Source organism: Dunckerocampus dactyliophorus, chromosome 3, assembly GCF_027744805.1.
Source record: "Dunckerocampus dactyliophorus isolate RoL2022-P2 chromosome 3, RoL_Ddac_1.1, whole genome shotgun sequence".
In the NCBI taxonomy this organism is placed as follows: Eukaryota; Metazoa; Chordata; class Actinopteri; order Syngnathiformes; family Syngnathidae; genus Dunckerocampus; species Dunckerocampus dactyliophorus.
The window spans coordinates 12,650,990-12,676,271 of record NC_072821.1 but is presented as its reverse complement, the minus strand read 5'-3'; the positions used below and the strand labels follow the sequence as shown (position 1 = coordinate 12,676,271).

General features: G+C 41.4%; 1 protein-coding gene across 1 annotated transcript in view; it reads right to left on the bottom strand.

Annotated features, from left to right (window-relative positions):
• The window catches only part of cgnl1 (cingulin-like 1), a 33,987-nt gene extending 10,665 nt beyond the window's left edge, over window positions 1–23,322 (bottom strand). The window contains exons 1-11 of the mRNA XM_054770983.1: window positions 23,154–23,322; window positions 16,794–18,402; window positions 16,245–16,339; window positions 14,012–14,114; window positions 13,506–13,607; window positions 13,195–13,331; window positions 11,606–11,744; window positions 11,169–11,381; window positions 1,777–1,983; window positions 1,599–1,703; window positions 1,350–1,502 (exon numbers count right to left, since the gene is read on the bottom strand). Coding sequence (XP_054626958.1) covers window positions 1,350–1,502; window positions 1,599–1,703; window positions 1,777–1,983; window positions 11,169–11,381; window positions 11,606–11,744; window positions 13,195–13,331; window positions 13,506–13,607; window positions 14,012–14,114; window positions 16,245–16,339; window positions 16,794–18,350 — 2,811 coding nt within the window. The 5' untranslated portion in view covers window positions 18,351–18,402; window positions 23,154–23,322. The remainder of the gene's footprint in view (window positions 1–1,349; window positions 1,503–1,598; window positions 1,704–1,776; window positions 1,984–11,168; window positions 11,382–11,605; window positions 11,745–13,194; window positions 13,332–13,505; window positions 13,608–14,011; window positions 14,115–16,244; window positions 16,340–16,793; window positions 18,403–23,153) is intronic.
• Window positions 23,323–25,282: the final 1,960 nt, after the last annotated feature.

The following is a 25,282-nucleotide window of genomic DNA, read 5'->3' as shown; positions in this document are numbered from 1 at the left end:
TAAGGTTCATGTTCATTCTCAATTTCTTTCTGTCATGCACCCCTTATGGGACATTTTTTCATGCCCCCCCCCCACATCCAAATTCACCCCAATACTATTGAGAACCTGTAATTAGGCCTGTCACAATAACAAATTTTGTTGGACGATAATTGTCCTACAAATTATTGTCAATAATCGATAGTATTGACAACATTTTTTGAGACCTTTTTTTCATTAATTATAAAAAAAAAATTAATTAAATGTTGGCTTTTCAATCGTATTGAAAGGTTGCATTTCTTTTGCAATTCAGTGAGTAACACAGTGAGCGCGCACCATTCTGCGCTGTTTCATTTATATGTACTTTGCCAACCAAATGCCTCAGTAAGTGTTGACTGTCGGGACGAAGGCTCTGCTGCACCTCCACACTGGGGCTGTGGCATTCAGCTTACAAACCATTGCTTTTGTGCCTTCATTCATATTAGTGTTTGCTTGCTAACTCACTGCTAGCACTCTTGTCTGTGTATCCACTAGTAGCCCCGCCTCCACATACTGGGACAAAGAGGCTTAATGGTTGACAGGAGGGTTCACTCTCTCCATTCCTTCCACTATAGGACCAATGCGTACGGACACATTTGGAGAGTGAACCCTCTTGCCATCCAGACTGTGTGGTAAAAACAAACAGGGAAAACAAACATGCATACATGCACATGTCTATTTATCAAGGCTGGCAATATTATCGACTTCTGTTTTTTTTTTTTTTTTATTGTTCGAGTAATCGATTTACCACTTGTGGCAGGTCTACCTGTAATATTTATTTAAATCAATCATTTTCAGCATCTGTATAAATATACTAAATATACAGCATATGCTGTATATAGACTCAAAATGACTACTGTATATTCTTAGTGGTCTCTGGTACCTAACAAATGCCATTCCTCAATATATCGCGAATGCCGCACATCGTGGATTTTGAGCCCACACTAGCTGTGCCAAAGTCAACTATGTGAAGCACTATATTAGCAGCTCTGGTCAGGAAACAAGTTTTAAAAATGTCCAGTATTACAACTTCTGACAAATTTGAATGAATCTACCAAATTATTTTGAAGTGCTTGTGGTCTGCAATTTGCAATTCACATTTCTCCATCAAACAAACAACAAAACTTTTTCTTTCTGAAAGATTAAAAAATTCAAGAATTTCAAGCACCCATGTGAACCTGCAGCATTAACATACAGTATGTGCTTCCTGAAGTTGTTGTCGTTTCTGGAGGAACATTTTCTTCTCTGAGAGCAAAATATTGTCTTCTAGGGCACTAAAAGGTCACTAAAACCTGAACATCATAAATAAGAAATGCTGTGACACTACAACTTGCCTCTTTCTGAAGTTTCTCCACCGTTCGGTCCAGAAGGCGTCTCTCGTCCTCAATGTCATTCTTCATATTCTTAAACTGCTCCTTCTGATCCTTCTCCTCTTGCAGTCTCTCCTGCAACTCCTTGTGCTCGCTGCTCAGCTTGGACAAATTCCTCTATGGAAGCACACAAATATGTCAGGTTGATAGAAGGTCAGATTTGCCTTTACTGGATGTACAAAATAATATATAAGTTCAGCGCACTCGTCTAACCTGCACATCTTCAAGCCGTAATGTCAAAGCTCGGTTGGCACGAGACATCTCCTCTTCTTGCTCCTTAATCTCACTGAAAGACTCCTCCAGCTGCTTCTTTTCTCTCTGTGAAAGTCGAGTATGAACTTTAACATGAGGGGCAGCTCACAATCGACATGGACTAATGTTAACACGTCACCTCCAATCGTGCGACTCTGTCTCCCAGCTTGCTCTCCTGCAGTTTGGCGTCGTCAATGATGCGATTGAGTTTGGCCACTTCGTTTTCCAGCTCTTGAGCTCGCTTGCGCAGCCGCTCTGCCTCTTGGCTCAGACGCCCAGCTTGGCCCTCCAGCGCGCCCTTGGCCGCTTCCACTTCAGCCATCTCTTGGACAACTGTAGTGCTGCTCTGGAAGTCCCATGAACAACAACAGTTTCAGTACCGAGGAGGTTCAGTGAGTAGAAATGCTGCATGATGCATGATGGAGCATTTGAGACTCCTTGAAATGCTTTGTTGATGATGACGATCTTATTTTTACCTCTACTATATATAGAACATACATGTTATGCGTGTGTCAAAACCTTAAGTCAGGGGTGTCTAAACTACGGCCGAGGGGCCATTTTGTGGCCCACAGCTGTTTTTTTTTTTTTTTTTTTTTTAATTCACCTCTGGCACATTCTAGAAATTAAACAAAAAACAACATCAACAGAAACAATGGAAAAAAGTAGAAAAAATGTGCAATAATAGGTGTTAAAAAAATATGCATTGACACCAATGACACAAAGCTAACACAAAGTTTTGTTTTTAAATACATATAAAGCATCTTTTTTTTAAACCTTTTCACAAAATAAAAAGTATCAAAAACCTCCTGCATCTTTTAACATTTGCATACGCGGCCCTTGGTGGAAAACATTTGGACACCCCTGCCCTAAAAGTGGTTAAATAACTTACACAAAACAGTGCAAGTTACCAGAACTGTATCAGAGCAGGCTCCTCCTAGGGAATTCATCCGATTGCCACTAAAATTGAACACTGTATACTAGATGGATGGCTGACAATTAATTTAAAACATTTTTGAATTGTAACCACAAGGTGTGGGGGAAGTTCGGCTGCTAAGTTTGCTGATTCGCCACATGCCCACCGGAGAGTTAATAATAATACATTTAACCCCAGCACCACTGCATCCGACCTGACATCAAACTCAGAGCGTTCATCATAACAGGACTAAAATTAACAAGGAGCCTCTGCTGTAAGATGCACAGGTAGTTGGACAGTTGAAGTTTGAAGCAGTTTGAAGATGTCATTCGCCATGAAACACAAAACTCTCATTGCTTGGCTCCACAAGCTTAGATCTTGACCAAAACTGATGTGCATGAAGGAGGTCCTGACCTTAGGAGATTAATATATTCTGTGCCATAATTTGACACTGTGCCACCTGGTGATGGCCGTCTATTGAGGGCCGTTCTTGTTTAACTTCTCGTTGCAGCATATTCAATTTCATTATTTTTCCTACACTTCACATTACTTTTGGTAGCCTCTGCTGCAAACCCAGCAAGCAATGAAAACACAAATGTGTCAAACGCGGAGAAAGTAGGGGTGGTCGACTGAAATAACTTCACGAGAGCACTTACTCTCAAGGAGTAAATTAAATAAGCGGTTTCAGTTGAGTTGACAGCTTTGTTGGACAGGAGCTGTGCTGAGATTTGATTAGAAGCAACACTAAATGTCATTTAGGTGGAATGTCAGGAAACAGGTTTGGGAGTTTTGTGTTTACTTCAGCACACTGAGTTATGCCCACACGCACACACACACACACACACACACACACACACACACACACACACACTGCTAATCACCATAAAGCAGCAGGCAAGACAGAGAGGAAACTAACTGAGCCGTTTGTATGTTACTGTTCTGTCATGTTGCTTTACATGCAAGCATTTACCTTGTCCAAGAACTTATATACGCAACAATAAGTTGGCTACTACTTATGACAACCAGAAGACACATTTACAGATAAAATAACATTCAGTGTTTGTGAGATCATGAAATTTCATCACTTCTGTCTTCCTTGAGGCATTAAAAACTTCATGCAGCGTTGACGAAACTTGATGACATTCCTTTTTAATTAGACACAGCGGTGGCATCCAAGTGTGTCAGTGCCTGTATGTGTGCACACAAACACATGGATGCATCTAATGATCAACCATCTAATGAGATGCAAGACAACAGCTGCAAAAATCTGCCGTTACAAAGATGATAATACTGTTTTGATTAACATTTTCAGAAGGGTATTTGTTTGAATCCAATTTCTGCAATTGATCATTTTATAAGAACATTGCTGTATTTTAATGCACTGTGTGCACCGCATCATACAAAAATGCATTTGTAATATTTTGGATGCTGTTAATTGCATGTGATTATTATTATTAGATTATACATTTTCCCAGGCCACATAAGAGCTATAGCCTATATGGTTGATATTTTGAATCACTCACGTAGCAGCATAAGGTAATTATGATATTCAACTTCTATGATGCAGAATAGTTATGCACCACTCCAAACTACAACCACAATAAAAAAAACAGTATATTGTAAAATTAACCTCTCCAAGTGGCACTCAAATTTGAGAATGAGTGTATTTACTGTGTTCATTTAGTCAGTGTCACTGAACAACTAAAATTGTGTCTGCTTTTGTCAGACAGTGTTATACAACGGCAAATAATTTTTTTGTCCATGGACTGTAGACAGAACAGCATTAGTAATGTCTAAATATGTCACTCTTTGACAGTCGCCTTTTCATGACATCATCCTTACTCCTCACTCTACAGGCTTGACAAATCAACTTACTCAAACTGTTACAGTAGCTACTGTGCTTAGCACCATGGCTCAAAGTATATTTGGCTCTCTATTACCTTGGAATAATATTATTTTGGACTACTATCACACTTCCGCTTGCCTAACAGCCATGAAAGTCAACACAACGGCAAGTTTCCACCGAGTAACAGAGAAAAAAAAAAGCCAGAGTAGCATGACTACTGCCGAACTCTATCCAAAGCTGGAAGTTGGAAATTTTTAACATGTCCAAAGTTTGGAGCAGCTAGTGCCGTCTGTAAACATCTAGATAAGTCTGTAAACAAGCTGAAAAACAAACAAAAAAAGTTTTCGTATTGGATTATATTGGCCTGCATCTAAAATCTTGCTTGTTTAAATATGCATATTTACTGACTAATAGGCTGTATTCAACAACAAAACAGCATGATTTATTAATTAATATACTTTGACAAACTGTGATAGATTGAACCTGCGAAATTCGAAGCATAAAGTGGCGAGGGATGACTGTAAACACATTTCTTCTGCAGGAAGAAAAGCGGACATGCAGGTACTTCCCAGCGTCACTGCCGAGTGGCCAGTCAGGCCAGTTTTCCTTGTCACCGCCTTGTAGCCCTCAACTCTGCTGATGAGACATACTGTTCATAATGCAGTATAAATGTATCGAGTTAATTATAGCAAATATTTAGTGTAAAACCAGTAAGATAAACATACATGTTCAGCAAAATGTCCTCAAATGCAGACCTCTAACCATACTACCTACAAGCTACTAAACTCTCCAGGAAGTTAAATTCTTATTTCAACAATGCAGTGGTAATGGAAGAAATGAAGACTATAATGGAGATGGGCTAAAGGCAAAATTACAGAACTGAACCCACGCACAAAGTTCAGCACCAGCACTTCACTGGCCCAGTTCCCACACTAGGTCATCTGTGTTAAACCCACAAACCACTGACCTCACTGTTGTGTGAGAGGAGGCTGGAAGGACTGCCGTCTCCATTGAACACTCAACACAACATTACATACAGCTACACTATGTAATCACATCCAATATAAGAACTGTATAAAATTGCCTTTACAAAGATAATTATGCTCAGTTTTGATTGACACTGTCAGGGATGTATTAATTGTATGCATATGATAGCATCTAATAACATCATGTATCATGTCTGGGTGACCTTATTTAGCTTCATGAGAGTGGAATATATTAATTTTACTATGCTTCAATAAACAAAGTCTTGATTATTTTCTTCTACAAAGAGTTAATCATTCATCATATGCTTGTTAAAACATTCCTAAAGATTACTCAGCAATCACTGGGGGATTAGTACTAACGACTAAGCTCTTTGATAGTGGCTTGATGGTTTATATCCATGGTTTTAAAATCCAACAAAGCAAATGGCAAATATGTTTAAAAATATACAATGCTTGCGTGCAAATATCTTGTAGAGACTGACTCACTTTTCCTATCCATTAACTTTTCCTCTCCTCGCAGTTTGACTTGGGACTTCTTGTGTATTCAAAGTGTTTGTGTATAGTTGCACATTAACTGACTGTGCAGTCTTTGAAGCAGTGTTGCAGGTTGTGAACCGTGAAATTGGTTCGTCGCTCCAACCAATTCAGCCTCCCGCATGACAATAAATATTAAACTTCCCTAATTGGCTGTAAAATGCAATATTTAGGTAATATCAATAATATCAACTCACATCTATACCATTCACACGATCCATCGTAACCACATCCAGCGAAAAGCCTCACTACTGGTTGTGTTGGGCTTTGGTTCTAAATGATGACAAGCTGTTTCCAGTTTTCTAATTTCCTGCTGGCACTCGGTAAGAAGCTGTTTAGCCCAAAGCAGGAAGCTTTAAAGCACATGATTTCCTCCATTTTTGCAGCAGCTGCAACAACATGCTAACTGATCACATCGCACCTTTGCAAACAGAGGCCCCATAACACTAACAGCCTGCAGCACATCCATAAGCAACGCAGTTCCTCCTTTTATTATTATTATTATTTTTTTCCCTTTCCTGCAATGAGTCTACCCTTCTTGCAGAGTCACTTCCTCATCCCTGCGCACTCAAGGCATCTTTCATTCACACATTGTCACAGTGTGACGCACCATTTTTAATTTGCCTACAGGTGTATTCAGTGTAACTTTGTGTGATAAATCATTGCAAATATTTAGCAACAAATGCATTTTGATCAGTAATTGAAATGCAATACTTAAAATGCCAATCTGCATGAGCATTTGCCCCGTTGACTGATTGCTGCAGGTAATGCAGATGCTGTATCTTAATTGTTGCTGTATGGAATACTTTTCCATGAATTTACTGATTTGCAAACACTGTAAATATGGCAAAAGGGACTATGTACTATCACAAAAGTGATCTCGGCTATTCCTTTTCTGATTGAGCTACTCCTACTCCTTTGAGTTTCCACACCAATACATACAGATAGAACAGCTTTTCAAAGATATGCCCTCATGCTCCAAAAATCTTATTTCCTGCTGCGTCTGTCAACATGCAGAAAGTACTGTATGTCCACTGTTTCCTTCCTCTTCTTCTCTATAGCCACCTGCTTATTAATCAGCTCCTAAAGCAACACTGGGAAAACAGCGCTATCATCAAACGCACAGACTCGCGACGGCGTCCTTTACTTTTAGCCTGAGGTGGCGTTGGGAAGGAATGACTCTTCTCTGGGCTAAGTTTGATGATCAGACAGTGTGAAGCGTCAGTTCACACCCTCTAAGAGATGACTCACGAGGCAGGCGAAGAAGACACAGCCAAGGACGGAGCTGGATAGGGAATGAGCTGCATTTAGGGAGATGTACCGTATGTGTGTAAAGTCAGGTTATTTTCGATGAGCATAAGATAACAGTAGCTCTACTTCCATCAAGTAGCATAGTACAATGCAAGTATGTTATGAGGTGGCACCTCTAAAGTGAAATGTCCATGAGCTGCTACAACCCGACGAAACTTTTAATATTTTTCCCAAGTCGTGAAGAACAGAGTTCAAACCACCGTATACATGACGTCACATGAGACTTCAGCATATGGCAAAAGACGTCACACCCCTGACCAATCGCAACAGATTAGGTGTGGTCGTGGGAGGAGGCTGCCGTATCCTAGAGTTTTGGCCAAGAGGAGAAGAATGCAGATTTACCATGTACAAACTTTGAGATTTTTAGAATGTTGTATTAAAAGCAACTTCAGTGGGATCCATTATCAATTTAAAACTCCCTGAAATGAGCAGGATAGGGCCCCTTTAAGTGATCTCTTCCATACTACAGTACTGTTCTGCAGTTTTTCCGAAGTTGTGTCATACCAGGAGGTAAACACACTGCAGTCCATTCATTGGTCAACAGACAGGAAACATGCAAATGTCTTGTTATTGAAATAAAGTAACATGCGAATAAGAAAACATGCTGGATGTACTCCATTAGTGACATTTGCTGACTCTGTTTAACTCATTGGCATGCTGGTATGATGTAACACCATTTACATAGCAGCGATGACTATCCTGCCCACACACCCCCTTGTAAAAACACACCAGATCAGGGTTTACGGCTCCAAACCATGGAGAAATGAACACAATGATGTTCAGAAGCACCGGTTGTAACATAAGAACTGGAAAAGGTGTGATAAGTACAAGGTTGACTCTTTACCTTTAGGAGGGAAGACAACAGCTGAGACCCATTAAAAGCTCAAATCTAAACTGTAGGACACCTCAGAGATAAGAGATGCGACATCACCACCCATCATAATTAAGAAGGTCCCACAGGTCAGGTTGGGTCCACTGTAACAGAGCCTGAGCTGAGTGAAGAGGGTCTGCATGGTGCACATTCTCCACTTTGACCCCGACATTCCTGGAAGCAAACCATTCTCCCCACTCACTGCACCTCATCTTTTCACATTGTTTGCATACCGATGCATGCTGACACCAAAAGATCCCATTCCAAATGTGCAGATGTTCTCAATTACAGAGCATGGAGCGCTGGGGGGGCGCGGGCTCCAAAAGTAAGTTCATATTACTTTAGGAGGAATAATGACCATTTTGTAACTTTCATAAAATTCCACGCATTTCAGCTGATTGAGAACACAATGCAGCTTTCAAGTGAAGACACAAAACAGACCCCTCGCCCCTTTACAGGCCGTGCTGCCCCCTTTCTACAGCACACTGACCCACATTGAGACGAGCCCAACCCCCGCTGGTATTATTGTGTGAAACAAACTCATCATTCATTTTCTACAGAGGTCCACAATTGCCCCTCACCCCTCCTTTTTAGGGCAAAGAAAAAAGAGGGGGAACAGAGCAAACCCGTGAACAGATACTCATTAGATTAGTGATGGTTTGCCACTGCAATTAAATTGAATACGGGGTAATTTGGTGCTCTACTTTCCAGCATTCTCTGCATGGGGGCTGCTGCTCACCCCCAAAAAAGGTGGGTGGCACTACAGTAGAGGAGGTACATCCTCAGTCCCCTGTCGCCCTCACACCAAGTCAGTTTCCAAAAGTAATGCTCCCTTTGACAAATTTGTTCTAGGATGCTCGTCGACCTCCAGTTTGTTCTTATTCCAAAATTCTGAACACACACTTTTGGCCACATCGCGGTTCAAATTTCACAGCTTCACTCGGTCACGATTTTTGAAAAACATTCTTTAATATCATATCAATCATGCTGTTTCATGGCTGAGTTGCTGGGACAACAGGCTTTTATTGCAGAATGATCTCATTCAGGCACAATAATACAAATCATAACCATAATAGACATAATAACGTGTAACCCACACCAAGCTGAAACTCAACTCTCAACCCCTGACGTCACTTCCAGTCCTCCACACATCTGGAACACATTTACTGTGACACACACGAGCACGAGTTTAATTTATGTCTTAAATGAATTCTTTTCTCTGCTTATATCTACTATATTGGGTAACATGAGTGTAAAGGTGACTATAGGGGTGTTATTTCAAGCGTAGAGCACTCTAATAATGTTAAAAACTGTATTTAGAAGATTGTAAACATTTTTTTATGCTCAAAGTACAAAAATATTCCCAAGTGAATTTCAGCAAAGTAGGATTCAATATAAATGAATGCAATATTTTTGCAGCATAAAAAAACTGTTTATGACTTTCTAAATATAATTTTTTTACCATTACTAGAGGCCTCTAGACATGAAGTAGCACCCTATTGTCACCTTTACACTCATATTACCCAATATATTAGATATAATCAGAGAAAATAAGCCATTGAAGACATAAATCAGACTCGTGCTCGGGTGTGTTTCAATGAATACCTTCCAAACTGCGATCATTTATTAATTATTTTTTGAAAAACCGCTGCGGGAGCGATGTTTGAACCGCGACTGTATGGTACTGTATGATACTAACTAACTAACTAACATAATTAAGGTATGTTAAGGTTATGATGACTGTTCAACCGCCACATTTTTGTGTGACATATTTACTTGCAAATTCTAACTTGCACAATCATTGAGGCATTTGAATTTGATGGTAGCCAGGGGCACCGTATATGAGGGAAACGTTAGGACAATTCCAAGGGCCCCTTACTGTGAAAATAGAGATGTGGTTACAGCTGCCCAAGGAGGGCCAAATTGAATTTTTGTTTTCATGGTGCTCATAGTGAGGGTAGCACTGTATTTAACATTGAAGGTGTAAGCTGTGGATAGGACAATACTGCAAGCACACAAAGGAAAGCCCCTAATGAGTGAGGACTATGTTCTATCTTTAAAGAGAAGCAAACAATGACCTCATCTTCCCAAACGGAAGATAGACCCCTGTTGACAAACTCCCCTTCGACCGGGGGGGTGGGCAATACCTCTGTTCAACAAAGGAACGGTGGTCAGCCTGCTATAGCTCAGTAGCTACTGTGGTCCCCCCTCCCACCAGCACCACAGGAAGTCGAGCACAAGGACAACTTCCACCCCTTGAGACAAACAGGATGCAAGTGAGTCAAACTGAGACCTGCTGAAAACAATGTTGCTTCATAGTACTTCTTTGCACTCCATCTTGACTCACCTTATTACACACTGACCTAAATGCCACACAGCAAAAAATTCCCTGACAATAATTTCCTTTTTAAGGATAAGGCGTGTTTTATCACTTGTAATGTCTTACTATTAGTGCAGAAAATGTGCTGATGCTCATCAGGGAGGCTGGGAGTGAAAGCTTTGTAGATAAATGGCTAAGTTTTGCCAAAGGAGTAAACACAGAACTTTGTCCTTCACTTTTTTAAGTCTATCAAATCTTTCACATGACATTGCCACATTGTTCCCAAACTTAACTGTGCAACATTGTTGTTCCTGATCAAAAAGGGCACCTCCCTGGAGATACATTGTATGATCAAGTCCAACAAACAATGCTGGTGAAATGTTTTTTGCAAGTTTGAGAAGCAATATCATAACTGCTTGATGATGCATACTCTGTAATGCACTAAAGTGAAAATGCTCACTACAACACTCAATTAAATAATATTTAACTTTAAATAAGTAAACCTTAAATTATTAAATGGGAAGTTAATTTATTTAATTTGTATATATATCTTGTCGGCTTTGCCAGTCCACTGCGTTGCAGCTGTGAAACTAATGGAAAGGTGTAAATAATGTTTCTTCAAAAGCTCTGATGCAAAACATATGGCTCAACTTTCAATGCGGTGCTTATCTCTACACTCCCCTCAGCCATGGTGTGTTTTTGAATGGGGGGAATGGAACTGTGGGGGAGACAGTGAGAATGCTTTCTTACCTGTTCAGCCTCCTCCAAAGACTTCTGTAGTCGAGTCATCTCCTTCTCATACTTGTCCTTCATCATGTCCATCTCCTGATCATGAACGGCCACTTCCTCCTTAAGGGCTCCTTTGAGAGCGGTCAGCTCCCTCTCCCGCCTCCTCAAGACCTCCTCCTGCTCTTCCTTGGCCAAGAGAACCTCTTGCAACTCCACCTTCAGTTGCATTATGTCCTAAAGAAAATTAGTTCAGATCAATTTCACGGTCTGGTGTATTTACATTTGTAATTTGCTTCTCAGGTACGGACAAAAGCAGAAAATGACCCACAATTAATATATTTGATCCATCACTATTATTTTGGGTTTGTCGAGCAGTGTTCTTGTCCTGTTTTAATGTCAAACAGACTGCTTCCCCAGCCTACTGTCAAAATTGACTGTTTAAGTGAAAATGGCCTTACCGCCATCATGGCGTCTTTCTCTCCATCAGCAGCTGACGTCTTAGCCGAGTCAAGCTCATCGTGCATCTCTGACAGCTGGTCCTGCAGGTCTCTGATCTCTGTCTGGTATTGCTCCCTCTCCATCTTCACCTGGAACAGCCTGACCCACCACATAACATGTCACAACACACAGCTGCTGCTCTGCTCTCCATGCGTGCACACACATACACATTTACACACCTGTGTTATAATAATTTACACATAACAATGGCAGCACCTGTGCCTGGTCCTCACATGTGGGATGCAGAGCTATGGGGTTAAAGCCCAAGGTAGTAATATCTAAACTACTTGCTAGGTGATAAGTGATGTGAAAACTCATAAACCACAACTGAACAAGGGCATCAAGAGCAACCCGTCAAACAATGCTGAAAGTAACTGATGTCCACAAAAGGATCAGAGCACATTCTTTTTGTGCCTCTTTATATTTCTGGCCTGTGTGTATGTGTATGGGGTATATTTAATATCTGCAGAGCTGTACTGAACAGTCCATGATATGCTGCTACAATATATGCACAAAATGGAAAAAAGGACAAACGGACTGAGCTTGTGGGAAAGGAAACAGAAGACAAGAGTCACTCACGTCTACACTGTCATGACATTGTATGACATGCTGCTGTGCCTCCAAAACTTCAGTATGTAAAAGGACACAAAAAGTAAACATCCAGACTAAATGTATGAGTGTCAGGTGGTTCTCAAATAGTGACGAACCTGTTTTATAGCTATACTCTGGACACACTGTATGCCACTTTACATTTCCGCAAAGAGGGATTCAATGTTAATAAATTGATTATTTTTCTAGTTTGAGCAAAGAAAACATATTTAATATGTTTGTTTTTTTACCATTATTAGAGCCCTGTAGACATGAAATAACACGCCTATAGCCAACTTTACATTCTTTGTTTACACCACATTACTAATGCGCAGACTACAGGATCACTGCAGGGACACAAGAGACGGCCACGGCTGCATAGCATGCTAGAGAGCTAACTAGTAAGCTTCCAATGTATTTGTACTTAATGTACTTGTACTAATGTACTTAAAAAAGGGTTTCAAACAGAGTGGGGAAGAAAGACAAAATAAGCCAAAAACTTGCCACTTTCACGTGGAATAGGAGAACTGCTTTTGACATGCCATGGCTGACAGTGACTGCATGCAGCGTGATGGCAATGTGATGTCTCATCAATGTTTTGTGTCATTACTGACGCCTAGTAGCCAGAATACTACATTAACTTGTATTTCAATATTTTTTGACTAATAATGGACCATAGTCTACCATGAAACAGCAATCTTTTATTAACTAATACATTTTTCAAAAACTCTGATAGAGTGAGGGAACGATATTTAACTGCGATGGACGACTGTAATGCTACTTGATCTATCAGTAGGAACTTTCACCAGCCTCTCACTACAAACACACAAGGAAAGAAAAAGCTGCAGTATCACTATACGTATAGCACGCCGTCATGCTTTTGCTCCTGAGACTAGATTGCCTCACTTCTCTCATTCAATTTGCAGGTAAAAGGTAATGTTGAACTTGGGCTCGTGCTTACTCTTCAAGTGTGGTCTGGAGTTCAGCTTCTGTTTTAGCCAATTTTTCCTTCAAGCGTTTGCACTCTGCTGCAGTCCCGTCCAGTTCCAGCTGCAGCTCCTTCACACCTGCAACCGCCATGCTGTCCACCTTATGGGTCTGATTAGGAAACACACATGTATTCAGGCTTAATACAAAATATTCTATACTTCTAACCCATTGTGTGGTTTCAAGGGAGGAGCCTGCAAGTTCTGATTTGATTTAAAACAGGGCCAAGTTATCCAACCCACTGATCAAAGCAAAAACATTTTAAACAGACAAAAGACTTGTTACCGTGCTTTGTTCCTCCAGTTGTTGTTTCAGTTGGGCCATTTGTTTCTCCAGTGCAGTATTCTGCTCCTGCAGGGCTTTGGTTTGTGCAGACAGACCCAAGGACTGGCAGAAGAACACATTTCTTTGTGAATAACAACTTGAAAATTCAGAACAAATATTTCTATTAGTGATGTGGACAATGTAACATTAGCAGTTTTGCATGGAGGATAACATACTGAACATCAAATGAACGTATATTGCAAAGTAAAGAGCACTTATGGTGATGTGTTTGGAATGTGCATACCTTTTTCCCTTGCTTTATTATCCGATCAAAAATGTTTGGATTGGATTGAAATAAAGTAAAATGTTAACATTTGAAGAAGTTGGACCATTGATTTTACTGCTCTTCCTGATGAAATTGATAAGTAAAGGTTGGCAGTAGCCCTAAAACCACAATTAATCCATTGTTGGTAAAACTGCAGAAATTAAAACTATGCCACTGGAAAAACTGAGGCTAAATATCTCACTTTGTCATCTTGAGTGCCAGTCGTGGCTCGAGACTTCAATGTCTGAATCTTCTCAAAGACAAGGTTGACCTTTCTCTTGGTCGCTTCATCATTATCGTTGTTTCTGAAGACAAAGACACACAAACAGGCCAGTCAGCAAAAGGTAAAACAAAAAAATCTCTGTTTTGGGGTTGGGGCATTAGTTCCTGGTGGTGATGGTGGTGGTTCTGGGAATAGAAAGCGGTCATTCCCAGCTTAGGAAGGGGGTTAGGGAGGGTCACGGTGCTTTGATCTCCCACATCAGTGAACAAACAGTTCAACTATATGGCACCAGAATCACACGTATGGGCTGTTGGGTGGGTTTATGACAGAGCTTCAGTCATTCCAACAACAATCAATGAACAATCTTATGACGTCGAGTACGAGAGTCAAAAATGATGCCGTGTAAGGGTAATCATTTTAGGAAGTATAGAACCATATCTGCATCATATTACAAGATGTTTCTAATATTTTGGTTACTATATTCCACTGTAAAGGGGGCAAAAATAGACACTGCACTCAGTTTGACACAGTACAGTTGCACACCACTGCAAGCTACAACCACAATAATACAAATATTTTTAACTGAATACCTCAAAACTAAGGGTGTGCCGATCTGTTATTCACATCAGATGTCGACATCGACGTCCAATATCAGCAAAAAAATAAGTACAAGATTATATCGGCATGCATTTAAAACCTCCGATACTGGCATTCCCATACAAGCAGTCCATTCCAGGCTCAACCCCAACACAACTATCCACCCGGATAGAGCCCATGTCGTCACAGCAGCGTGTGCTAACGTGTTACCAACAACAAGGAGTAGTAATGATCTCTGTGTGAGAAGTACCACTTGAACAAGCCTTTTGTATCATTCCACACTACAAAATGAAGCATTGTTGCATGCATTTTGTCCCCGCAGTTCTAAGCAATTTTACATGCCGATGGGTAAATTGGTCGTAAAGAGGTGTGAAGTGTATGTAAACTGTGTGGGGCTGCATGCTAATCCTCAAGCTGCAATATCAGTATCATATCGAAAGTGAAAAAGTTGTATAGGAACACCCCTAGTCAAAACTGAGCATATAAAAGGCAGAATTGTTGGTACAACTCTTACATTTGATCCCACTGGAAATGTATGTACGTTTGATAGAAATGTAAAAATCCAAAACAACATTGAAATGAACGGGAAAGTCTTTTCCAGGGATCCTGGACCTTCCCTAAACAACACATTTGTCTCTGCACAGCAAAATATAACTTTACTATGGCACCGACTTTGGGAGGGTCTCCCCCACCCTAGGAACAGTCAGTGGAATCAAAACCAGCAGTATCAATAAATCTAAAGTTACACCACTTTCTCATGACAACAGTGATGTATTATTTCTAGAAATTAGGTCAGTGACACAGACGGCAGCATCTCAACCTCCTTTCACCTCCATGCAGACGATTTTGATTACACATCTTTAACCCCTGTTGGTGAATATTTGTCTTTGTAGCCCTGAGAACGTAGCTCAGTGTCAGCCGCCGTACCTCCATCTGGTTTCCTTTCCTTTGTCGTCCAGTGACTCCTGACATGTGTCCTGACACACCCAAACAGTTTCCTGCTGTTTTTCTACAGCACATGCAAAAGCTACATACAGAAAACTGCAAAACTTGCTTTTAAAATTTCGACAGTTAGCTCATGCGGTGATCATTTATTCTACTATATTTTCTGTGACTTTTCATTTACAGGTTTTCACAAACTTTATTTGAAACATAATGAAAGGCTGTAAAGAATGCACAGACTTTCATATATTTCTCAGTTTAAGCTTAACCCTACATGCCTTCTCTTGACAGTCAATAAGTGTCAGATTACAAACAAAAATAAAGACTTCACACAAAGCTGCGGGAAAACACTGAGGAGAAAGCGAGATTTCAAAACAAATGAAAGCTCTACACAGCTGGATCGCCGAGCTGGGTGGGTAAGAAGAACGCATTCCATCACTTTTATCATAAACAGTCCAGCTATGATAAAAAAAAAAAGACTACTCCCACAGAACAACTTCTCCCTCCATGATGCATGACTTAAAAATGTGCTATTTGTCAAAAGTAAGAACAATAAGTCCATTTTGTGGCTCAACTTATAGCCCAAAGATCTAAACATATGTTTTTACAGCGTCAATCACTCATGAAAATGGCGCATAAAGCAGAAACAGATCAAGCAGTAATAATAACTCACCCATCCTTTAGGTAATTAAACAAAATCTGTTTTGCTGTCTCTTCATGTGTTTGTTGTGAAAGCTCCTGCTGACCTTTCAGGAGATCCGGTGTTGCCTGAACGGGACAGGAAATGAGAGAAAAGTCAGAAAATAATATTCCTGTTCAACAATCGCAATACACAGAAGAGCAGACAATGGCACATGATTATAACTGACATACCCTGTACACTGCACATGAAGAACACAAAATACATTAATTAATTCAGTGTAGGAACTAAAAACGCTCTTCATTTTGCCCTTGATGTAAACTGAGATTAGCTGAACAGGTTTGAAAACAATATAGTTTTTATTTTTCTCAAGCTGCTGCATCTCCCCAACTTGTGTGCATGTGGGATGGCACTGCAGTGTCAGTAAAATTAATCAGTAAAAAAAGTACCAACAACCATTGTACCTCTGTGGTTGCTACCCCAACAGAAGGGTGTCAAAAAGCTATACAGTAATTGATAACATATTTTGCTACCTATAGTAACACCTGGTGTTATAGTTGGTGTGGTAATTGTTTTATTTACCTGTACATTTGTGTCTGTGCTGTTCTTTTTGTCAGCAGCAGCAGACTTGGATAAAGACAGCTTGCCTGCTGAAGACACGCTGTCCACTGTGTCTTTATTCTTGAGTGTCACAACAGTAGAATGGTTCTGGGGTTTTTTGTATCCCTGGATGTAGCCTACACTTGTAGACATGGTGCTCTGGGGGGAGCCGGGTTCGCTGGTGGCACGAGACCGTGGTGTTGAGTTGACCATGTACCAGGGGTCCTGATTCCCAGCTGTCCTCTGCAGCCGGAGCTGTGAGGGTCGCAGGACGTGTTCCATGGATGTGCCCCGACGACGGCTGGACTGATCCAAGGGGCTGGATTCATCTATACGCCCGAAAGCGCTATCCACGCTGTGAGAGCGCTTCCTGTCCTCTGGACTGATCCTGTTTCTTCGCCCGGCCCGTCCCCGTCGATGGTGGCTGCCATCTTTGCTGTCAAACTTCTCAATAAGTTCATCAACACCTGGGATGGATTCTGTGACAATGTCTCTGCCAGACCCGGGGATGAAAGGGATGTAGCGCCGGTTCTCGTGGCGGTTGATGGTGTCTGCATACAGGGCGTCCATTTGTTCATCCACATGGAGCTTAGAGGTGGAGGATGACGAGGAGTGGCGAGAGCGAGAAGTAGACTGAAGGACAGGTCCACTGGAGTCAGATCTCCTCAGCGGAAGGACATCTGGCTTGCGGCATTTGCGTTCCAGGCTGGAGTTGGTGCTGCTCAATGAAGTGGGGGATCTGCATGAGGTTTTATTCTGCTCACTCGTGGGACTAGACATGGAGGACATTTGGGAGACACCTTTAGGTGTTGATTTTGATTGAGGTGGACTCTGGTTGCAGAGACGAGCTTTGGATTGCGGCTGAGCCACCTGTGGCTCTGACTTGTTCTGTGGCTGAGCAAGCTGGATCGAAGCCTGATGAGGTGATTTGGGTTTTTGGCGTGAAGCATCACTCAGGCTTGGAGATGGAAGTTGTCTTTTGTTCGATTCTGCAAGAGCTTTGTTCTGGTCCAGACTAGAAGATCTGGTGTGGGATGGCGCAGATACAATAGAGGAGGACTGAGTTCCAGTCTCAGCCAGAGACATGGGCCTTGAAGGTAGACTGTGGAAGTTTAGAGAGTTAGTTTCTGGATCATAGGGCTGCAATATCTCAGGATGCCTCTGAAAATTCAGAAGGGTTTGTGCTTTCCTTGCTTGTGAATCTGAAGAGCCATTCGGCATCATCTTCTGAGACCTGTACTCCTTGAAGGGGCTCTTGGGCCCACCCTCCTTGTCTCCTTGGAAATCATACTCTTGGTAGTTGTCAATAAAAGAGCCTTCTGTGTCAATGTAGCCATTAACATTAGGGTCAATGTAGGGCTGAGGATCTCTGTCCTGGTTGTTCAGAACAACATAGGGGTGTCCGTCTATACCCTGGACTCGGATGCTTAGACCATATGTGCCACCGACATTACCGTGGAGCCGGGTGGTGCGAGATGGTTGGATGTAGCCCCGCTGTGGTCCACTATTGGGAATGCCAGTCACTTGGTATGACTCCATCAGAAATGCCAAAGGAAAATAAATCCCTCTCCCTGGATCAGCTGGCCTTTCTCTAGAAAAATTAGAGAGGGTGTACTAGTTAGAAATAAGATGATATTGTGTACAACAAGGTGATTCGACTAAATTGTTCAAGGGGCCACATTTTCAGAAAGCTAAGGACCAGAGTCCCAGACCGAAATACTGTTTTTCCTTGTTCTGATGAAGCATTCGAGCCTTGCTGCTGCGTTACCAAAAAGTTACCTGCGATACCTTGAACTTCTGTGACACAATATGAGGCACATTCTTTTTAACAGCACACACTGCATGACCAGGTCAGCTTCAACAAAACTATATAAGAGAGTGACTAATAGGCTTGGCATGACAGTGTTTACAAAGAATAATATTGAAGAAAGATTAGACAGTTTAAGAGAAAACACCCTGCCATGAGTCAACCAAGTGAAGTACAGTCGTCCATCACCACTTTGAGGTTCACATTTCACGGCTTCACTATCACGTTTTTTCCAAATAAATGAATTGATAAATGAATTAATAAATTAGCGCTGTTTCATGGTTGAATACGGCCTATTATTAGTAAAAATATATGCACATTTAAGCAAATTGTATGTATTCTTGGCCTAAATTAAGCATTTCAAGCATACAAATTGCTAAATGAATGAAAATACAAATATAAGACATTCAGAAGACGCATTTAAGGACATATGTAGTATGCTACACTCTTCGCAGGGTGTCAGTAAATTTACTGTAGCAAAGGGTGTATTGTGCAGTTCTGAGCTGTGGTTTAGAGAGCTGACGTTCTGCATGCTGGGTTAGAGCTACCTTTTAGGAAATATGTTTGTACAAGAAGAGGACCAGGAGGTGTTGAACTGTTTAAGCTGTGTTTTGAGCATCTGCCTGTAAGACATAGTGCTCTGTGTCTACTCCAAATAAAAAGGCTGACTAATTTACAGACATCCTGACGTGGTGTCATACTGCCTCCATTACGTTACATTGATGAGACAATAGTCACCGCAGGAAGTATGCTGTCCAGAAAAAACAACAACAAGGAATTCTCCTAATGCTAACATGTGAGTCTATGTTGTCTTATTTATATTTAACATGGCTTATTTATGTTTATTTATACCTAATGTCTTATTTTCTGTTATTATGTCTACTACAGGGCCACACGGTGGATGAGTGATTAGCATGTTGGCCACACAGTCAGGAGATCGGGAAGATCTGGGTTCGAATCTTCGTTGGGCATCTCTGTGTGGAGTTTGCATGTTCTCCCCGTGCGCGCGTTGGTTTTGTCCGGATACTCCAGTTTCCTCCCACATTCCAAAAACATGCATGTTAAGTTAATTGGCGACTCTAAATTGCCCATAGGTATGAATGTGAGTGTGAATGGTTGTTTGTCTACATGTGCCCTGCGATTGGCTGGCGACCAGTCGAGGGTGTACCCCGCCTCACGCCCGAAGTCAGCTGGGATAGGCTCCAGCATACCCCCGCAACCCTAATTAGAATAAGGGGCATAGAAAATGGATGGATGTCTACTATAATGGGGAGACATAGACCAGGTGGTAGAGTAGTCATCTCCCAACCTAAAGGTTCGATCCTCCGTCCTCCCATGATCATGTCGAAGTATCCTTGGGAAAGATAGTGAACCCCAAATTGCTCCTGATGCTGCGTCATCAGTAGGTAAATGTGGTAACAGTGTCAAAGCGCTTTGCGTACCTTAAAGGTAGCTATACAAGTGAAAGACCACTTACTATAATGGGTTATTTCATGACTAGAGGGCTCTAATGTTAAAAAACGTATTTAGAAAGTCATAAACAGGTTTACTGTGCTCTAACTGCGAAAATATTCCAAGGGTTCATACATCACGGAAATTCACTTATCACGACCGAGTCTGAAATCAAGTAACCGCGATAAACGAGGGATGACCGTACTGTATTTTAAATTACAATTTGCATGGGAAAGATCTCAGAGAAAAAGGGAAACTAAATGTAAACTAGCTTGTCATTCACAACAAGGGCCAGGTTGTCAACATGTCAGCCAATAAATAAACTGTGTACAACTACTAAAGAAGGGACCTGAATGTTCCTCAGATATACAGTACAGTATTTACGGCTGGGAAGAGACTAAGCCATCAGCAGGCAACATGTGTTGCTTTGAACAATAGGTTTTCAGCAAGTTCCTGTTTGCCTTGCTGATAGTGTCCTGTTTACCTGATGCTACAACATGATGGGCCAGGACGAAGGCCCCTGATAAGAATGACAACAAAGGCCAACCAAGGCAAGACATATCACGCTATAGTTTTAACAGGCACCCTTTAAAAAAAAAAAAAAAGGTTAATTCAACAAGTCAGCTTGTCAGTCTTGCAGTAAAACAGAATCACAAACAAGCCCTTCATTAGATGCACCTGCAAAATCTAATAAGATCCAGTGCGACAGAGGCAGAGCTCCGCCAAGGTTGCTTTTTTTAGTTGAATTTACTTCTTTCATTTATAATACTAATCAGAAACCCTCAAGGGAAGGGAAAATGAAATTTCCACGCTGATGTATATATTGTGTTGCACACAACAAAGACCCAGACCACACACATGCAGATATGCGAGGAGAGATGTCAAAGTGAGAGCACCTGCAAACCATGACTGAGGTTAGCTGTATTCGATACGGTGCCTTGTAGTTAGAACGCCAACCAGAACCATAGTAATTTGGATCAGCATCACATTTCCCGCACATGCAGTACCAGTATAAACTTTCTAAACATTTGCTCATGCTATTTAATGTGAAAGTGTGTCCATACTGTACAAGCAAATGTCTAGCTTTTTCACAATTATGAATTAAACTGCATACAAATTGTTGTAAATTTTAATTGGGCTCCAATGAAATGACTGGCCTTTATGGCTGTTACTCATGGGTGTTGGTATTCAGGTACATGCATGGCTGTGGCGGGTACACAAAAGCAATCTGAGAGAGGGGATAGAGGGGAGGCTGTACATTCAATGATAGCTAACATTAGCAGATACATTTTGCCAAATTACTATCATTAGGTGACAACAAACATAACTAATGCATATGTATGTGTGTTACGTCAGCATACTGTACAGTATGTTCAAATGTTGGCGCCCTCTAGGCAGCTGGTGAAGCCCGCTGCGCACGGTCCCTTTAACAATCACTTCATCAAGGGGTTTTCAAAGTGTGACGTAGGCCTCTCCTGGGAGGTGCCAGAAGGCTTCAGAGGAGGCACAGCAGGTTGAGAAAAATTAAGAAAAATATGTTTTCAAACCTCCAAAGGTAAGTTCAGCTATGTTCAAAGACAAAATGAATTCACGTGTAGTTCCAACAGTGAGTGAGCAAACAGAGGCTGGGATGCGCAATTAGCTTGACAAAATATGCCCCAGAAAATTCCTTTCTAGGGAAGTAGTCAAGCCCCCAACCTCATTATATTTTCTGAAGGGAGGCTCACTGTACCACACTTTAAAACCCCCTGAATTTATTATGTCCAGCCCTACTGGTAATGTTAACAAAAGGAAAAATTCCATGGCGATTTATGGATTCATCCTGCGCTTATATTTTGAATAAACAGGGCGTTTTTGCATCGCCCTGGAAACTAACAAGTCAACAATGGTGCTAAAAACACAGCAGCAAATAGTGCTCTGTATTACACTGCATCACACTGAGCACTGTTTCTCTCTGTGTGAGCTCACATGTAGCTTAATTAGGTAGTCACAGTATTAGAAACCACTCTCAGTATGGCGCAATGCAGTAATATGCCAGTGAACAGACTATTAGTAATTACTAAGGGGTTGGATTAAATAAGCTCTGTTTCTTCCTACTCCTTTTCAGACATTGTGGCAAGTGTAAACGTGATGTTCCTTAATATAACTTTGTTAAGCATGCTCTAAATATACTAACCCCTTACCTTTAGCTTTGCAGTGAGTAGTGTGTGAATTATTTTTAATGTCATACTGTAGATTGTAGTCGTTTTTTAACTGAGAAAGAGTGCATGATGTTTTTAGAATTAGTCCCCAAAGAAGAAACCCAAAGGTGTCCTGACAAGGAGGGTGAGTGCTGTTGATGCTCTGGGCCGCATAATAGGACATTTCACGCCAAGTGTCACATGCATCCGACACACAAGAGCCCCCACAACTGTGCAGACTACAGTATTTTCCTTCCAGGATCCCCAATGTAGTGTAGTGTGCTGCATAGATGCTGGGTTGCCTTCATGGCCCATGGGTCAACATTGGGTCCAGTTTAAGATGTGGAATCATTTTGCTTTCATCTGACAAAGCACGTTTATCTCCCCATTCTGTGGCCTGACAATACTGATAACCTGAACTGATCCACAAGAAGAAAACAAAAGTCCTAAATGGCGCCATTGTTGTGAATGTTAAAAGAAAGTGGCGCTAAGACCACAGCAAGGATTTACACTCAGGGAAATATATTAAAAACTTACGTAACCAGACTGAGAGTTGGTGAGGAGGAGCGGTAAATTAACATAAATTGGCACTATTAAATCACTTGGATTAAAACACAAGCAGAGATTTGGAGTTCAAAAGCGGCACATCTGAATTGACGCACATTTATGTACACACTTCACATCGCTACTACGAGCAACAGGTGGCATCAAACTCCATCAACCACCATTTAGCTTTTTTAAAACGTGACATGAACAGTTTCCTTTGGCTTAGTTACACGGTTAAAACAAGCTTAATGTAAGTCAAGTGCCTCTTAGACGTGAAATCAGTTTGTCGCCACTTGTTGAGTTTAACGACAATTCTCAAAACAAACCGAACATCAGTGAAAAGTGTTACCGACTCACCAACAGCAGTCGTTTTCCTGACTTTTCTCCAGGATAAATATATCTTTCTCCAGTTTTAATACGGTTAGCAAAGTGTCCCGTCGTAGTTTGCCAACTTATTTATCGCAGTGCTGCTTACTAAGGGAGACAGAGTTTGAGGAGGAGGACGTCCGCCCCGCCTACGGCCCGCCCCACCTCCTGAAACAAGCGCACCGACCCACCCACTGAGTACCCTGGGTCGTGGAGCACCAGGACAAACTGGACCAACTGGACCCAGCCCAGCCTCAACCACTGATGACTTCATTAGGATTCAGAACGCACACCCGTGGTTCTACTACAGTACACGTCAAGTTGATTTACTTGTTTTTGCCATGAGGTACTACAACCTTTTTATCAAAAAATGTCAACTATTTTGATCCTATAAATATTTAGATTACATAAAAGCAAAATAAAAGTATTGCACCCTCAAGACAAACCCTGCACATAATCAGCAATGAAATTTGATTTTAAATCATTTCAGACTTACCTAAAAGTTTGGTGGTGGTTCTCAACTAGTTACCCTCTACCGCATGTCTTCAAACTCGAGAGCGCCATCTAGTGGACAATGGCGTGTCCTGATTGGAGAGAGGAGCAGTGAAGGCAACACAAATGTAAACATACACAGAAATTAAAGATAATAAATATTATACAGTTGTATGAATGATAAGAACACAAATATTGTAATTGTAAATGCTTACAGCATTCTCGCAATATTTACAATTCATAGTAGCCTATTGTTCATATTTAAAAATTAATATTCACAGTCATGTTGTTAGTCTTATTATTAGTAGTAGTAATAGTAGTAGCAGCAGTAGTTGTAGTAGTTGTACACTGCAACCTGGAGTACTGGTTGGCCTGCCTCATAATCAGATTAATTTATCACGACATACTACAGTTTTGGTAACACTAGTAATAATAATAATAATTACAATAAATAATTATGATAATAAGTAGCATTATTATTATTTGTAGTAGTAGTAGCAGTAGTAGTCAGCCAAGCGGTGAACTAATGGTTGCCACATCTGCCTGAGTTGGATCCTTGTTGGGCATCTCTGTGTGGAGTTTGCATGTTTCGTGCTTGTGTGGGCTGGGATAGGCTCCACCCAACCTGCATCCTAATGAGGACAAGTGAAATAGAAAATGGAGGGATGGATTATCATTATTATTGTTGTAGATTCTATCTGTCCGTCTCTATCGATCAGAAAAGTGCATTAAAGGTGGCGTGTGGGCTTCCCCCTGTGTCTTTGTCGTGGTCTACTGTTACTATTAGTGACCACAGAGAGGGACAGCTCCACCCCTTCAGCCTTTCATCTGAGCTGTGTGTCACTGTGTTGGTTTACAGAGCAACAACCCACAATGAGAGCTGTGTTCTCATGGTAAGTTCCCACAGCTGGTTCCCCCGGGCATGCTCAGTGCAAACCACGGTGCTACCCACTAAACACATGGATGTGGAAGGCCTGCTGTTAAACACATCACTGCAACACCCTGAGATTGACGAGTGATCAGTCCGGTGTGGTCTGCCTTTCACCTCAGTTGGCTGGGATAGGCTCCAGCTCAACTGTGACCCTGAACAGGATAAGTACTGTAGAAAATGGATGGTCCATAAAACATTGCATGATTAAGTGCTATGATGTACAGAGAACCCAAGTCATGAATTAGAATGTTAATTTGGAGAGTGAAAACAAGCATGCACTGTAAAAAGAATAAAACAAAGGCTAATACACTCACTGTAGGGAGCAGCAGACTCTTTCATCAGTCTTGGAGGATGCGAGCCAAGGACTTTCTGGCCCAGCAGCCATGACAGGAAGTCAGCCTGCAGACATGGTGGTCCCACTCCTACAGAAAATCTGAACACCCTACAGTCCAACACTCTCACATGTTCCCTTTTCCACCCACCCTCCTCTGCAGAAGAAAAAAAGTATTGAAATGTGACGGTGGTGATTAACGTTGCATCTCTGGGCAGACAGCAGCAGTCAGCACTTTGGGGAGCGGATGTGGACTCAGACCTCGGAGGACGCGAGGAGTGCTCACATCTGGAGAGTGATAATTCCACGCAGATGCACCACGCCTGTGATTTACAGCACGGCACACATCCAGCTTTTGGAGAGACG